Below are 17,047 nucleotides of genomic sequence, written 5' to 3' on the forward strand. Positions count from 1 at the left end.
CCCACTTCTGAGTTCAAGGAAACAGGGTGAGACTTGTATGGCAACAATGCAAAACATTTCTAACCTCTTCTGTTAAACACTGCAGCAGAAGGAGCAAAAAGAGCAGCAGGGATTGGCATTACCATGAGGTATCATCTTTGTGATATTGCTGATAACTTTAAGGTGTCATTCAGCAGTGTGCCCCATGATGGATCCTCCTTATTCTGACATATGATGAAATAAACATTGCAGAGGAGTGAACAGGAAGGAAAGACATCTAACACAAGAGTTCGATGTCAGATTCCTGAAAGATCCTACAACAGGCATCAGAAGGGGTCTAACACATTGTAGTTTAAAAATTCCCAAAGATGAACCTTTGACTGTTTGACAAGGGTGGCTTGGCAGAGGCAGCCCCTTCAGTCGATGCAATATCAGGGATTTAAGGGTCACTTTGAGTAGGAAATCCCAGTGTCCCTGAAGGCCTTCCAGACTGCTCCCTTCCTGGAGGCATTTTAGGGCTGGTTATCTTTCCACTCAGCTACATGGCTCACCATCACGAAAGACAACTGGATGATAGAAATGGTATCTGGAGGCTCTACTTTATCTTTTTCTTATTCCCTAACTCAGCAGTCTCTGACACTCCCAGATGTACTAGCTACTACTGCACAGCAGCAAAGAGTGAGAGTGAGAGCTCTACTGTTCTGGAAAAAAGGAGCCATCCAAGAGGCCCTAACAGACCAGAAGGGGTTAGGAATCTTTAAAATTCTTTTTGGTTCTAAAGAAATACAAACCTTAGGCCAGTCCTGGATTTCACTGGCTTAAATCAGTATGCCACAAAGACCCCATTCAGAATGGTCGTGGTCCAAGTGGTTACTTTTTGCTTGAAAGCTAGTGACTGGATGTGAGGTAGACCTCCATGATCCCTAGTTCCAGATCAAAATTGTCAATATATCCAGGAGGTTTGTGTATCTCTGGCTGGGAGGCAGTCATTTTCAGTTTGGAGCTTTGCCCTTTGACTTCAGCACAGCTTCCCAAGTATTCACCAAGTGCATGGTGGTAGTTGCAGACTATCTGCAATTAAAAGGGATCAGAGTGTTTTCATACTTAAATAATTGGCTGCTAGCTTCTGCATCATTGCAGTCTTTGAATAAACAACTGACCAAGAAGCCAAGGACCACAGCAAATTAATCTAACAATGGTCCACTCCAGTTCGCAGTGTTGTAAAAAGAAGCAATCCTTTATCGATAAAAGTACTGCAATTAAGAGTTAAGCTCTTTTGTCTAAGCATAGACTTCTTCAGAACCATGAAAACTCCTCTAAACTCTGAATTTAAAACCTCAGAAATGTAAAACCACACCCTCCCAGGGACTGTCAAACAGTACATGCTGGAGGGATAGATTCCTGTTCCAGAGACTTCCCATACTCTGGAACAGACTACCTATCTATGTCAAACAGAGCTCCTCATTAGCTCATTATCAAAATCTTGATGATTGGATGGGAAATAGGATATTCACCCCAGGGATCACTTCTGTGGCTCTGCTCGACAGGGGCACCGGAAAATAATTTTCTTGAGTGGCGGAAGCCAGGGTACCTTTTTGGCTAGGCTTATATAGGCCCTAGGGCTAATAGCCTAGTACCTACCTATGAGCAAACTTCCAGCTAATACTAAATCCTAAAATGACCTAACTTATGCTCTTTCATCCTTCCAAAGCAGCAGCACCTACTCCCGTTCTCTATTTCTGCATCAGATAATACCCCTATCTCCCCCGTCACGCAAACCAAATTACTAGGGGTAAAATTTGACAAACGCATAGCTCATACAATAACCAAAATCAACAAAAAACTAGGTACTCTTTACAGATGTAATAACTTCCTAACCAGCAACAATAAAGTTACCCTAGCTCATACCCATCTTCTCTCTACCTTGCTGTATGCTTCTCCTGTCCTAGTTAATCTTAACAAGAGTAATTTAACCATGATATCAGTATGCTACAACAAAATAGCAAAAATTCGCCACAAACACCTCCTACAGCACCCACCACTGTCAGACCTTAAAACAGCTTTCCTGGCTGGAACTCCCTAACACTTTAACTCTAAGCAAACTTGTAGCTCACCAGATACTGTACCAATCTGACAAAACTCCAGCCTTACAAGATCTGATCACTCTCTACTCCAATTACTGAAAACTTAGATCCACTAACAAGGCACTAATCGCAATCTCCAAAAGCCATTACAGCTCTGGTGACTCCCTGTATTCTAGCAACATTGCCAAGAGTTCTCACTACCACTACTTAGCAGGTTACAACCTAACAAAACCATCTTCAAAAAACAGCTTATTTCCCAAATAAACAACTCCTGGACATGCAGCTGCCTAGCACCTGACTGACATGTTCTAACTCCTTTCCCTCTACCCACTATCCAACCTCCTCTTTAAAACTCCCACAGATGCACTATATATTATCACACTTTACTTACCAACTCGCTGCCACCTACTCCCCACTGTCCCATCTATACCCATTAACTCTCCCATAGACTAAGTTGAAAAGCTTTCATTTAAAATTTTAATGCACCTCATATGAACTTGTCTATGTTCTCCTCCTTTTTAGTTTTTCCTTTCTTGTCTCAACTTCAGTACATCTTCAAGATTATCTCTACTAAACATACTGTATGAACAACCATCATGTTACTACCTGCTATACTTTTAATTGCATGTTTAAACCACTATGCTTATGTAAATACCTTATGCAATCATATGTTATCTGCTATATTTTTTGTAAGTGAATGTGAAAACCACAATGCTCATGTAAATGTCTTATGTATAGTATGTTAGCAACTGTTCTGGAGCTTTTCTCCCCGGGCCTCTGCTGAAAATGGACAGCTCTGTCCAGTTTGACTTCCCCCGGTAAACAAATGTAAAATAAAAATAAAATAAAGAGATGCCAGTGAAGCTCTATGCACACACACACTAAAGATATGCAAACTGGAAACCTGCTGCTCTTGATGCTGTAGCATGGTGTGTTTGGCCAATGTTTTCATCCATCCTCAGCTCTCTAAGTCTGGTCAGTATATTCTTGTAAACAGTGTGGATGTCAAACTTTAATTGCTTTTTTTTTGCTACATATAAAGTGTGCTTTCTCAGTGGTTGAGGATGAGTCATGTGAACTGCCTTGCTCGTGGGCTCGGTGCTGTCTCCTTGTATGGTGTGAGTGATGTCATAGCCATATCAGCACAATGCCTCGACACCTCTGAGTGCAAGACCTTCAGAGGAAAATGCACAATTTGAATGGAGTAGTTGAGAAACCCAGTCGTAGATCCACTAGGTATGCTGCCCTCATTGATTAACTGTTGCTGTAAGATTACATCTGTCATGTTTTTTGCACTTTGTTTTAATGTCCTTATGCTTTATAACAGATGTTAAAAAGCTCTGTGCTGTATATATTCATTTTTATATTTGCAGACTCATCGGAGACTCTGAGAATACTGTGCAAATCATATAGGTTAGATACTTAGTAGACCGTTTTTCAGTGAGGATCTTTAGTAGCCTAAATGTACATTTCCAGTGTTTGTAGCCCTTCTATTTTAAGTATGAATAACTTGAAGATGAGCAAAACATTTACATGCTGCCTCTATCCATTAGGGACAATGGTGCTAAATCATCGGTGAATTTGCGGTTATTCCTTCAGATTACATTTAAATAGTGTAAGAGAAGTACTTTTTGTGGAGAGGAAGATGATTCTGAAGAAGTTGTATTCTCTGTGATGCAATGTCTATTTCTCTGACATGTTCTATTTATGTTCAAAAAGGTTAAGATCTCTTGAACAGCTGTTTATACTTCATTTGCACTAGAAAATGTGCAGTAGGTTTAACAGTATAGAAACTATGGAGGCTCTGTAAGTCAGTCAGAGACTGCCATTCAAGTAGCCTGTATGATACCGAGAAGAGTTGCGTGTTTTTGCATTGGATCTCAGGTGAGGATGTCACCTTCTGGGCATCATAGGCTTTGAAAAGGGTCTTTTTTAGACTACAAGAAAACACTTGGGTGTACGTGTTTAACTGCTGCTTTGCTTTTCTCTTTGTATTGTTGTTCTTTTCAACTTTTTTATTGGTAACATCTTTTTTAACTTTAATTGCTGTAACTTTTGTATCAGTTGTGAACTGCACTGTGTAAGACAAAAGTAAGGAACATAATTTTGTTTTTTCATTAGCAACGTGTCCTGCATTCTAAATATTTAAGGGATCTCATAAAGCACGCTTCCTTTTCCAGGGCTGCAAGAGGAAGGTTTTAGAAGGCATTGCAGCATTCTTCAATCAACAGGATGAACAGCAGAAAGTGGAGCAGCAACAAAACTCTGAGTGGGTCATTTTTCTGGAATATTCATATTTCATTATCTGTTACTACTTTGAGCAGAAGAAACTAGTGTCCTAGGATAAATTTGTGCTGTGGAAAGTCTTAATATAGTAGTTAAATGAATAATATGGATATGCTGCCTTGAAATTAAATTTCTATCAAATGGGTTTAGGTCAAATGGTCTTTCGATCAAATGAAGTAGACCCATATATATACATATATATATATATATATATATATATATATATATATATATGTATATTGCTTTCTTTGTGGCCCTTAAGTGTCATTTTTTTAATTGTATAACAAGTAGTAAGCTGTCCTCTAGTTTTGCTGGCAGTAGCATCACTTACTTGTTACTACTGTGGGTGAGATATTGTGAATTACATTGATGTTCATCGTGCATACAGCTGCAGTCATAACAGACGGGTTATCCTGCCGTCAGGCGGGTCCTTGGTCGGCCGAATTCCAAAGTCTAGGTCCGGCGTCGGTTGTCGTCGCTTCTACCCTGACGTCAGTGCGGCAGGGGTATAAAAGAGGCAGCCGACGCCATTTTCTCCAGTCTTTCTTGCCGCGCGGTGCCCGAAGCAGAAGCAGTTCGCAAGTGCCGGTCGGCCAGCTCCTGAGATTTACGAAAGTATTTCAGCCGAAGTCTTCTTGAAAGCTAAGTACCCCGTTGGAGAAACTTTTCTTGCCTCAGACCGATGTCAGACAAAGTTAATAATTGCATTTCATGTGGGAAGCAAATACCGCATAAGGATTTCCACTCTTTCTCTATACCTTGCTTTAGGCCCAGACCACGACGTCTCGGTCTGCCGTTTTTGTGCTAGATTCAACAAGCGCACTATTAAGCATCGGGCGGAGTTCGCCCTTCACTTTTTTGGCAAAAAAATTAATTATATTATGACGTTGGATACTCCGACTCCAGTTTTGAACAAAAAACGCAAAGATAAGGACCGACCTACGAGGTCCGCACCTCCTACTGAAACCACGCTAAGGCCGACTACCGGTTCTCAGGTACTCAGCGAGGTGCCTACGCAGCCCCTGAGTATCGATGACAATGCATTACCGGTGTCTTTAGTACCCGAGGTCGCAGGCTCCTCTGCCCCCATTCCTACTACAGATACTGACGCCACTCCTGGCGGGGAAACTCAGAATTTAGACAGGCCTGCCATTTCTTAAGGGGTCTTCAGGCCTTCCTCCTTCTCTATTAAAGCCTTCACTAAATCTAAAGCAGCCATGAAAACCAAAAAAACAGGTTCCTCAGACCCCCTCTCAAGGCACCATGCCTAAAAAACAGATGCTTAAAATGGCTGAGGATTTGATTACTCTTATCAAGGGTTCTCGACTCCCCCCTCTGACAAAAGGCCCAGATTAGAGGAAGACTACCCTTCCTTAGATCAAGCTTCTATTACCTCAGAACTATCTGAGGACCAGGATTATGCCTATTCTCCATTTGAAGACTCTGATGCAGAGGAGTCTATTCCCTCGGTCTCCCCCCCTGAGGACTTCTCTTTTGGGGAAATCCTGCATACATTGAGGGAACACTTTCATTGGGAAGGCCAGGATTACTCAGATTCCAAGAAAAGGCTCAGGGAATTTCTTCTGCTCCCCCACCATAGGCCTCTGGCTATCCCTCCTGTTTTAGATATATTGGATGATGTGTACACAGAAGCCAGCCTTAATCCAGATTCTTTGCCTCCAGCTCCTGTTAAATCAGACAGGTATTACCGGGTTCCTGATTCTCACCAGTTCCTATATAAAAGCCATACTGCTGACCCAGAAACAATTTCACAGGGTCCCAAGGGAATTAAGGCCTCTACTGCTAAAAACCCATTGAGAGAGAGATTCCAGAGCTTTAGAAAGGTGGGGGAAAAAGGTGTACACCTCGGCCACTTTAACCATGAGGGCATTAAACTGTCAGTTCCATATGTTAAAGTATCAACAGTTTTTGATATCTCAGCTGAAAAGCAAGATGACACAGCCAGAACAACCAGATTTAAAAGAGTTGCAGGATTTGTTGCATGGTGCAGAGCAAGTGGGTAAACATACCCTGTGTGGTTTTGATGCTTTAGAGGCCTCATGTAGAGCTGCTGTTACGGGGTCTGTTATACGTAGGCATGCTTGGCTCAAAAAGCAAACCTTACCAGATCATGTCAAAGCAAAATTATTAGATGCACCTCTTCAAAAAGATGTATTGTTTGGTACCAAACAAAAATGAAAAGCAACTAGACAAACTTTTAAAACGAAAAACCAAGACGAACAGGAGCTACGTAAAATAGAACAATTTAATAGTGTTAGCGCTTTCGGAAAAAGACTCTGCTTTTCCTTCTTCAGACAAAAAAACAATCAAATTCAAGGGCTTTTAAATAAAAAAGTCTACGTGTCAATTGATTAATTACATAAAATGAAACTCCAAATTTAAAGTGAAAGCCTACATTAGCTTAAAATCTTCCAAAGAGTTAGTACCAAGTAAAGTTGCATGAAACCTAACTAAGCAACCCTTTTGTGTTATCTCTCAAGTGCATAACTTCATTCTTAGACTGTTCAATGATACTACTGCCCCTCTTTCTGAAGTTTAGTGCCATCCCTTCCATCTCCCTGTGGAACGTACTATCTCTGGTACTTAATATGTGTTTCGGATGCATACTTGTTGAATGAATGTATTTTACTGCCTGTACATTTTTCCTATGAATGGTAGAACTAAAAGTATCATTTTCATTTGAGATGATAATATCCAGAAAATGTATAAAATCCAAGGAAGAATTAACTTCAAAAAACAGAACATTTGTAGTAGAATGCAAATATTCTGTAAAAATATTAAGTTCACTATCATCACCTTTCCACAGCAAAAAATATCATCCACAAAGCGTTTATAGAACAAAACATCTGTACTTCTAAAGATATTTGTGTTATCACAATGTATATATTGTTCTTCCCATCTAGCTAACACAATATTAGCATAGGTATTGGTGACGGGAGTCCCCATCGCCACTCCTTGTTGATGGTAGAAATTATCATCAAAGCTGATCACATTGTTTTCCAAAACACATTCTAGCATTAAGCATAATAGTTCAACTTTGGAAGTACAAAAACCGCTATGTAGGATTAGATATTCCCTAACTACTTCAATTCCATAAAGGTTTAGGAAAACGGTGAATAAAGATCTTGTATCCATTGTTACAAACAGAACATTTGTAGTCACATTAACCATGCACCACTCTTTTAATGCAAATAAAAAATCACGAGTATCTTTAATAAAACCATGGCAAAATTTCAACAAAGGGGCTAACTGGCTATCCACATATTTCGAGATGGCTGTAGTAATCCATTTCTTACCAGAGACTATAGGTCTCATAAGGGGTACACTCAAAGATATATGGATTTTTGGTAATCCATAAATAAATGGAATGACTGGGTGGGCCAAGTATAAATAATTGTATGTTTCTGAGGTAATAGTACTTTCCATTATTTTCTTGGGTGGTGAAAGCCAAGGTCCCTTTTTGGCTAGGCTTATATAGGCCCTATGGCCAATAGCCTAGTACCTACCTATGAACCTATTAGTAAATTATAAAGAAAGCTGTTCACCTTACTAATCGTATTAACATATGTCTTGCTAACCAAGGTAAAAGTTTGAACATCGAATAGAAAGTCTATCATCCAAGTAAAATACTGAACTTTGCTCATTATTACAATCATACCGCCTTTATCAACAGGCTTAATAATTATATCATTCTTACATAAAGATGTTAACGCACATTTTTCTTCATTGGTCAAATTAAAAAAACTTTTTACATTTCTGTCTAAAAAAAAGCTTCATAAATTTCCTCCTCACACATATTTGTAAATGTTTTAAAACCGGAGTACTATATGGAATAAAAGTAAACGTGCTAATACGCTCAGAATGCAAAACTGTATTAATATGACATTTGTAAATACAGTGCTAAACAATCCATACTCGTGGTCCATAGAAGGCAATACGTTGAAATCGAAAGCATGTTCTGGTCACATAAACAACCAAATTAGAACTTGAAGTTCAGTGAAAATATAGAACATTGTGAGGATGGTGCTGCTAATGTCAGATATGAGGAATAATCTATAAGGGGACATATCAAGTTAATAGCTAATATTATAGTAAGTTTATATTTAATGATGCAAAACTAAAACAATTCTCTGAGTATATACATTTGGAACTTAAAGTAGCCAGCTGAGTGTCTTAAGATGACTGCCCCATGAGAAACGGGTTGATTAGAGCTTTATAGAGTGAAAACTGAGAAATTAAGAAACCCAGTAAATATTATCATTTTGGGAAAATTCAATTACTTTCTAGTAATTGCACTGTCTAGATAGCATAAAAAGAAGTCATTTGGAGAAAGTATGTGAAAATCAACCAGGGAAGGAGAAAAAAAGCTCTGGCTGGGAAGAACCCAACTTCTCTTTAGCAAAAGGCAGTTCAGGTATCAGCTTTAATACAGGAAATGGCTTTCAGTAATTTAGAGGAAAAAAATAACTAAGATACACTTGAAGTGAAACACTATATTAATATAGAAAGTCAGTTGACAAAATGCTGAAAAAATGGAAGAAGTTTTAAGTAGCTATTCAGGTGAACTGGTAGAATGGCAGAATTCAGAGGTTGAAATTAAGGGAAGACTTGCTGAACGTGAAAGTTATTAGATCTTTTTTAAAAACATAAAAATGTGAACACAGAGCATGCAGAGAAACCCTAATAATTTTAGTTTTACCAGAGAAACTAGAAGGAATAGGTACATTAATTTTCTGAAAGTACAAATAAGCAACTGCAGTTATATTGTTTGGCAGGATTTACTAACTGAGTATGCTTTAAATCTGGTCATGAGAAAGCATATTAATAAAGATGCAGTCTTACCAGAAGAAAGAACTTTTCCTGACAAAACTGGAAGAAGAGAAAAGTATTAAAAACTGGGGACACCAGAATGTTTTTAGAAAACGTTTCACTTCTGCCTGGTATATAATAATTTTGTTTATCCTGGCAATCTGGGAATATCAGGAAAATATTTCAAATTGCTCTATCCATCTGTTTTCAGAATTGTTTTTTTCTTGGAGGATCAACGACATTTTTGAATGCAGAACAGGATAAGAAAAAAAAAAGTGTAGCCAATAAAGAGTGAGCCACCATGCTAAAGGAGACTCTTATCAGTCTTCTGACGATAACAAAAGAAAAGCTATGCTAATGAAAGTTTTTCAGTTTCCAAAAGAAAATGCTTGAGTGACAGTAAAAAAGCCTAGTAGCTGGCCAGAAGAATCATGAGTGTTTTTGACTTGAAGCTTGTTATGCTTTTAGATGATAAATAAGGAAGGCCAACAGTGTGAAATTAGTGAATAAATAGAACTGTAAATCATCAATCTCATTAAATAATGTTTACACATGTGAGCTGTAATTATGCAGGAAGTGTCTGAAAAAACTGGAAATTGTGGTATACCGACAGAAAAACCTGAAAAGCATAAACTCCACTTTGTCATTGTTTAGGACACTAAAGGGACTGGTGAAGCTGTGGGATTGAATAGTTATAAAATAAGTTGTCTTCCCAACAACTTTAGTACTTGAAAACATTAAATATAGTACTATGTAATGTTTAATTATTTAAGATTATTCAGTGCACTTTTTCTTAAAGTTAAAAGTTAAGATTTACCGAAAGCATGGAATTTGTGGAGATTAGAAAAAACAGCTAGCAGTTTGAATAAGTGGGATCACAGGGTCTGGCTTGCACTTTAGCATGATTAGCCTTAACTTTAGTTTAAGTAATGCTTGTAGGTACATCTGTCATTTGGGGACAGCTGCTTCTATTTTGAAGGGTAAGATGTTATGTAGTCTTATCTCGCCGTGATTCTTGCTGGATGGGTTCGGAGCCGATATTCGGCTCTGACTCGCCTTATACTAAAGCTCGAGAGCTTTTTACTGACTCGAGGCTAGCCCCTATCCCATGGTGCCTCATGGCAATTCCCCAGATCTCGTTTGCCACGAAAGCTTTGAGGTTGTGTCTTACTGGCTCATTGGCTAAGTAGAATGATTTTTTACTTATTTAGTCCTTTTCTACCAGATGACATACCTGTGGAAGCATGGAGGTGTTTAGGTGAAATGGCAGTGGAGTTTTTAACTAGATTGTTTAATGAAATCTTGGAAAGTGAGAGGATGCCTGAGGAATGAAGAAAAAGTGTTTTGATACTGATTTTTAAGAATAAGGGTGATGTGCAGAGCTGTAGTAACTACAGAGGGATTAAACTGATCAGTTACAGCATGAAGTTATGGGAAAGAGTAGTGGAAGCTAGGTTAAAAAGGGAGGTGATGATTAGTGATCAGCAGTATGGTTTCATGCCAGGAAAGAGCACTACAGATGCGATGTTTGCTCTGAGAGTATTGATGGAGAAGTACAGAGAAGGTCAGAAGGAGTTGCATTGTGTCTTTGTGGATTTAGAGAAAGCATATGACAGGGTGCCTAGAGAGGAGTTGTGGTATTGTATGAGGAAGTCGGGAGTGGCAGAGAAGTATGTAAGAGTGGTACAGGATATGTACGAGGATAGTGTGACAGCGGTGAGGTCTGTGGTGGGAGTGACGGATGCGTTTAAGGTGGAGGTGGGATTACATCAAGGATCAGCTCTGAGCCCTTTCTTATTTGCAATGATGATGGACAGGTTGACAGACAAGCTCAGACAGGAGTCCCTGTGGGCTATGATGTTTGCAGATGACATTGTGATCTGTAGTGAGAGTAGGAAACAGGTGGAGGAGACCCTGGAGAGGTGGAGATATGCTCTAGAGAGAAGAGGAATGAAGGTCAGCAGGACTAAGACAGAATATATGTGTGTGAATGAGAGGGAGGATAGAGGAATGGTGAGGATGCAGGATACTTGGGATCAACAGTTCAGAGTAATGGTGAGTGTGGAAGAGAGGTGAAGAAGAGAGTACAGGCAGGATGGAGTGGGTGGAGAAGAGTGTCAGGAGTGATTTGTGACAGACTAGTACCAGTAAGCGTGAAAGGGAAGGACTACAAGAGGGTAGTGAGGCCATTTATATTATATGGGTTGGAGACAGTGGCATTGACAAAAAGGCAGGAGTCGGAGCTTGACGTGGCAGAGTTGAAGATGTTAAGATTTGCACTGGTTGTGACGAGAATGGACAGGATTAGGAATAAGTATATTAGAGGGTCAGCCCAGGTTGGAAGGTTTAGAGACAAAGCCAGAGAGGCAAGATTACATTGGTTTGGACATGTGCTGAGGATGGATGTAGAGTAAATGGGGAAAAAGATGCTTAGGATGAAGCTGCCAGGCAACAGGAAAAGAGGAAGGCCTAAGATAAGATGTATGGATGTGGTGAGAGAGGACATGCAGGTGGTTGGTGTGACAGAGCAAGATGCAGAGGACAGGAAGATATGGAAACAGTTGATCTGCTGTGGCGACCCCTAACGGGAGCAGCAGAAAAAACAAAAAGAAGTCCTTTTCTACCACCTTTTTCTGTCATATATATATATATATATATATATATATATATATATATATGTATATATATGTGTGTATGTATATATATATATAAAATATTAATAGTTTCTTCTGTATTGTGCTTCTGTTTTTTGAAAGTTTTCAACCCCTGTTCCCCCCTTAGGACTGTATGGCCCGTTTAAATTAGAGGGCCGTAGTGCCCTTTTAAGTTAGAGGGCCTTTCCTCCCTGTGTGTGTATGTGAATGTTAAAAAAAAAAAAAAAAACACTTTTCTTCTTCCTTACACTTTTATTTTTTAGTCTTTAACTATGTCAAAGATAAGGATCATAAGGATCATCGCCCTTCGGGCTTCAAAAAATGCGACAGGTGTGTGCAGAAAATGTCTCTTACAGACAGTCACACCAGTGGCGTATATTGTCTGGGCGAAGCCCATTTACAGGAACCTTGCACCTTGTGTCACGCTTTTAGTACAAGAACGAAAGGAAGAGGAAGCTTTATTGACAAGGGTCTCATGACCAGTTCCTTCCAGGAGCAGCTGGAACTTGGTCAGGTAGCTCCAAAATCTTCAAAGAGAAAATCATCGGCCCCGAATTCGGAGCTGACTAAAAAGTCTAAAGCATCGGAACCAAGGAGTTCCAGTTCCGACTCTGCTTCATCTTTGGTGCAGTCAATTTAATCAGTTCCGAGACTGTCTTCGGTACAGAAGGTTTTGCCTGACGTCGAGACTTTATCTCCTGTTTTGAGATCTCCTATTTTGGAGAGAAGGTCTCCTTCAGTCTCCACCAGATCCTCCAAGACCCTATCAGACGAGGACATTGAGAGGGTGGTGAAGAGGTTGTTTTCGGATCCAGCTCTGGCTAGAAAATTGACCCCTCCAGACCCAAAGGTCTCTGAGCCATCCCCCGTTCCAATCACTGTTCCTCCTCAGACTGCTTCGCTCTCGGAGCCTATTACGTCAGGTTCTTCTGTCTTCGACCCTTCGGCTCTGGGGATTCAGCCTGTTTCCTCAGAGCCAATGACTCTATCCTTGATGGCTCAGTTTGGAGCCGAGAGTTCTGGGAGCTGACACTCTTGTGTCGATTCCAAGGGGGACAGAAACCCTGGGTTCTCTTCGGAACTGACCCTCCCTCTCGGAGCCTCTGCTCGACTCAGCTCGGCTCCCACTTCTGCTTCGGAGCCGTTCCCTCTTGCTAGGAGTCCACCATCTGCTCCCTCGGAGCGGAGGTCTTCTTCGGAGTGGGGGGGGGAGGCTTTCGAAGCTATAGAGAAGGCTTTATACTCTGCCAAAGCAATTCCTTTGGAACCTGTGTCCCACCAGCAGCAGGGAGCAACCTCTTCCCCCCCTGCCACCCTGACAGCATAGGGAACCAGAGGCCCAAGTTATCCCCATTGGAGGCACCCCCTCTACCGAGACCTCCCCAGATTATCCCGCTAGAGAGCTCCCTCGGAAGAGGTTACGTAAGAGAAAACATGTTGACTCCCCTGAGTCTATCACATCAGACACTGATTTAGAGGAATCAGAAAGGTCCCCTAGATCTCCCTCGGAGGATGTCTCCTTCTCTGACATCCTAGATATCCTTAGAGGGGTGATTGGAAGACCTCTAACCCTACTGAGGATGAATCAGTGTATCCTGAGGCCTTTGGCTTCCAACCTTCCATCTCTTGGGTGACACCACATTATGACCAACTTTTGGGGGTCGTTTCGCGGAAAGCATGGACCTCTCCCGATTCAGTGGAAGTTGTCCCGAGGAGGCCAAACAAATTTATGACAGCACCTGAGGACAAGTCTTTCCTTAGCAAGGGAGTTCCAGTTGATGCTATGGTGGTAGCAGTGGCCACTAAGAAGGAATTATCTGAGACATCTTCTAATATCCATCCTCCTAACAAGGAGTCCAGGAAGATGGATAGTTATGGGAAATGTACTTTTTCTTCATCGGCATTTACACTAAGATTGCTGAATTACCTGACTCATTTCACTCGTCTGCAGAGGGATCTCCTGAAAGAGTTAGGAGATGCCCTCCAGGGTTCATTAGCCCCGGGTTCCATGGACAATACCCTCCAGGGTTCAGTAGCCCCGGGTTCCATGGACAAGGTTTCCGCCCAGCTCTCCACCCTTACTTCCATAGCTAACTCCTTCATGAGGCTGATCTCATATGCGGCAGATGGAGCGAGCAGGGCAGCCGCAGCAGGAATAACCTTCAGGAAACATTCGTGGCTGGAGCTTTGTAATTTTATGGAATCCTTCCAAGTTTTCCTTCACTAACGTTCCCTTTGATGGTTCATCTCTTTTTGGACCCCAAGTGAAAGAGACTTTGAGTGGGTGCGAGCAGGAAGGAAAAACCTTATCTGCCGGTTGAGTCCATTTCTCATTCCCGTCCAGACCCTATCCCAAGGGTAATACAGGAGGGAAAATGTGGTTCTGCAAATACCAAAAAGATTTTCCTCAGGCACAAGGTCAACCCTCCCCCAGGGGCAGAGGGGGAGGATATAATGGAAGATGCCACCCTTGCGGCAGAGGAGGTCCGCAACATCAGGGAGACAGAGTATCTTTCTTTGATCGTCCCTTCCATCGACCCTGAGGGGTTGCCCGACTATCCGTCTCTGGAGGCAGTCGGGGGTCGTATATCGCTGTACCCAAGCACCTGGCTAACTATCACTCAAGATCGTTTGGTACACACAGTAATATCCAGAGGTTATCTGATTCCGTTTATTTCCGAACCCCTAACAAACCGGTCTCTTCCAGACGTGCCACCCATCCAACTAGACTGTGCAACATCAGAGGTCATCTCGTTGCTACAAAAAAAAGAGTCATCCAAGAAGTCCCCGCAGAGCAAGTAGGATCCTGAACTTACTCTCTATTCTTTTTAGTTCCAAAAAAGACAGGGGGCTGGAGATCAATTCTAGATCTCAGCAGGCTCAACAAGCATGTAAGAAAATCAAAGTTCAGAATGGTCACTCTGCAGTCAATATTTCCCTTTATCGGGAAAGACAGCTGGATGTGCTTAATCGATCTCCAGGATGTGTACTACCACATCAAAATGGACAGGAGCTCCAGGAGACACTTAAGCTTCCGGCTGGGAGCCAGCCATTTTCAGTTCAGAACACTGCTCTGTGGCCTCACTACAGCCCCCAGAGTGTTTAGCAAATGCATGGCAGTGGTAACGGCTCACCTGAGACGTCAAGAATTCCAGGTGTTTCCGTACCTAGACGACTGGCTCCTCACTGCTACCACCAAGCATCAACTCATAAGGACCAGGGACGAGATTCTATCCTTGTGCGCCAGCCTAGGCATCACTGTCAGCTTGCAAAAGTCAGTCTCATCTCCCTCGCAGCATATTGTATATCTAGGCTCAGAAATAGACACAACCACCATGTCAGTAAAGCTAACACAGGAAGGAGTGGAATCTCTGCGCAGTCAGATCAGATCTTTATTAAACAAACAAAGAGTCCAGGCCAGAGTACTACTTCAAGTCGCAGGGACTATGGCTTCCGCCATCTTATTAGTTCCTCTTGCTCGTCTACATATTGAGGATTCTTCAATGGATGCTATTTGCACAATGGTTGAAGCAAGACCTTCCATTATCTCACCAGATATTAATAACAAACGCATGCAAAAGGGATTTGACATGGTTACACACAAAGCAACTTGTCATAGGTCGTCCACTTGTTCCTCCCCAAGTGAAAGCAGTTTTTACCACGGACACTTCCCAGATAGGGTGGGGTGGGGGGGGCATTATCTGGGAAAGTCGGTCCAAGGTTCTTGGCAAAACCACAAGAACCACTTACACATCAGTGTTCTGGAGATGAGAGCGGTGCTATATGCGTTGCAAGCACTTCACAGCTGCCTTCCCACTGGGACAATTGCGATTCAGTCAGACAACATGTCTGTTGTGTGGTACATAAACAAACAAGGGGGAACCAAGTCTTACCTGCTTTGCAGAGAGGCCTTAAGAGTTTGGAAATGGGCGATGGATAATCAACGCTTCCTGATAGCAATGCATATCCCAGGGAAATCCAACGTAATAGTGGACAAACTCAGCCGAGCAATTCTGATGCCTCACGAGTGGTCCCTGAATCCAATGGTTGCGAAAGAGATCTTTCACAAATGGGGCCAGCCTTGCTGTTATCTATTTGCCACTCACCTGAACACCAAATGCAGCAGCTACTTTGCCCTCATTCCCCATCCGGGAATGTCACCCAGGGATGCTCTAGTTCACGATTGGCCCACAGGACTTCTCTATGCCTTTCCTCCTTTTCCACTCATACCCAAAGGAATACAGAAAGCAAGACAGTTGAGGAGTTTCTTGATCCTCATTTTACTGGCCTCAACAAGTTTGGTTTCCTTTCCTGTGGCCCTACCTTTTGGAGGAACCATGGATTCTGGATCCATCTCCAGATCTCCTGATTCATCAGTCAGGACAGTTCCACCCCTCCATCCACACCCTCAAATTGACAGCATGGCTGCTGCAATTCCACGTATAGCCAGGTGCATTCCCTTATCTCCAATGGTCAAACACATCCTAATTTCATCCCATACACATTCCACTCAGAAACTATATTCTAGCAAATGGAAAAAGTTTTCCCTTTGGGCTACAAACCGGGGCTTACCTCCATATACAGCTCCTTTAGAATCCATTTTATCCTTCCTAACAACATTTTTTCATGAAGGAGTGGCAGCCGCTACAGTTAGAGTTCAGTTAGCTGCCATTTCCACTTTCCATTTTGGTTTCATGGGAAATCCAGTCATGCAACACTCCCTCTGTAAAACCTTCTTAAAAAGAGTTCTTCTTAGGCCCCCAATAAAACAACCTTTAGAACCTTGGGACTTAAATTTAGCCCTCTCATCATTGATGTCTGCACCCTTTGAACCATCCTCGTCGTCAGACTTAAAATTGTTATCATGGAAAACCTTGTTCTTGGTAGCTATAACATCAGCTAGGAGAGTCTCGGAACTTCAAGCCCTAACTATTCGATCTCTTTACATCATCTTTCACAAGGATAGTCTCTCTATTAGGACAAACCCTTCCTTTCTCCCTAAGGTATGCCCAGAACACAAACTGTGAATACTACCATTCAGCTACCTGTGATTTTTCCAAACCACTCTAATAAATCAGAGTATAGACTTCACCAGCTAGATGTCCACAGGATACTCATATTCTTTATACACAGGACCAAAGAATTCAGGAAATCTGATCAACTTTTTGTTTCCTTTTCTGACAAAAGAAAAGGCTTACCTGTTTCAAAAATTAC

General features: G+C 41.6%; 1 protein-coding gene across 2 annotated transcripts in view; it reads left to right on the top strand.

Moving 5' to 3' along the window:
- FANCI (FA complementation group I) overlaps window positions 1-17,047 on the top strand; it is a 2,406,750-nt gene that overhangs the window by 466,196 nt on the left and 1,923,507 nt on the right. For both annotated transcript variants that reach the window (XM_044078210.1, XM_044078208.1), the window contains exon 9: window positions 4,244-4,332. In XM_044078210.1, coding sequence (XP_043934145.1) covers window positions 4,244-4,332 — 89 coding nt within the window. The remainder of the gene's footprint in view (window positions 1-4,243; window positions 4,333-17,047) is intronic.

This window comes from Protopterus annectens, chromosome 7.part0 (genome assembly GCF_019279795.1).
Source record: "Protopterus annectens isolate FY-2018-M chromosome 7.part0, PAN1.0, whole genome shotgun sequence".
Lineage (NCBI taxonomy): Eukaryota > Metazoa > Chordata > Ceratodontiformes > Protopteridae > Protopterus > Protopterus annectens.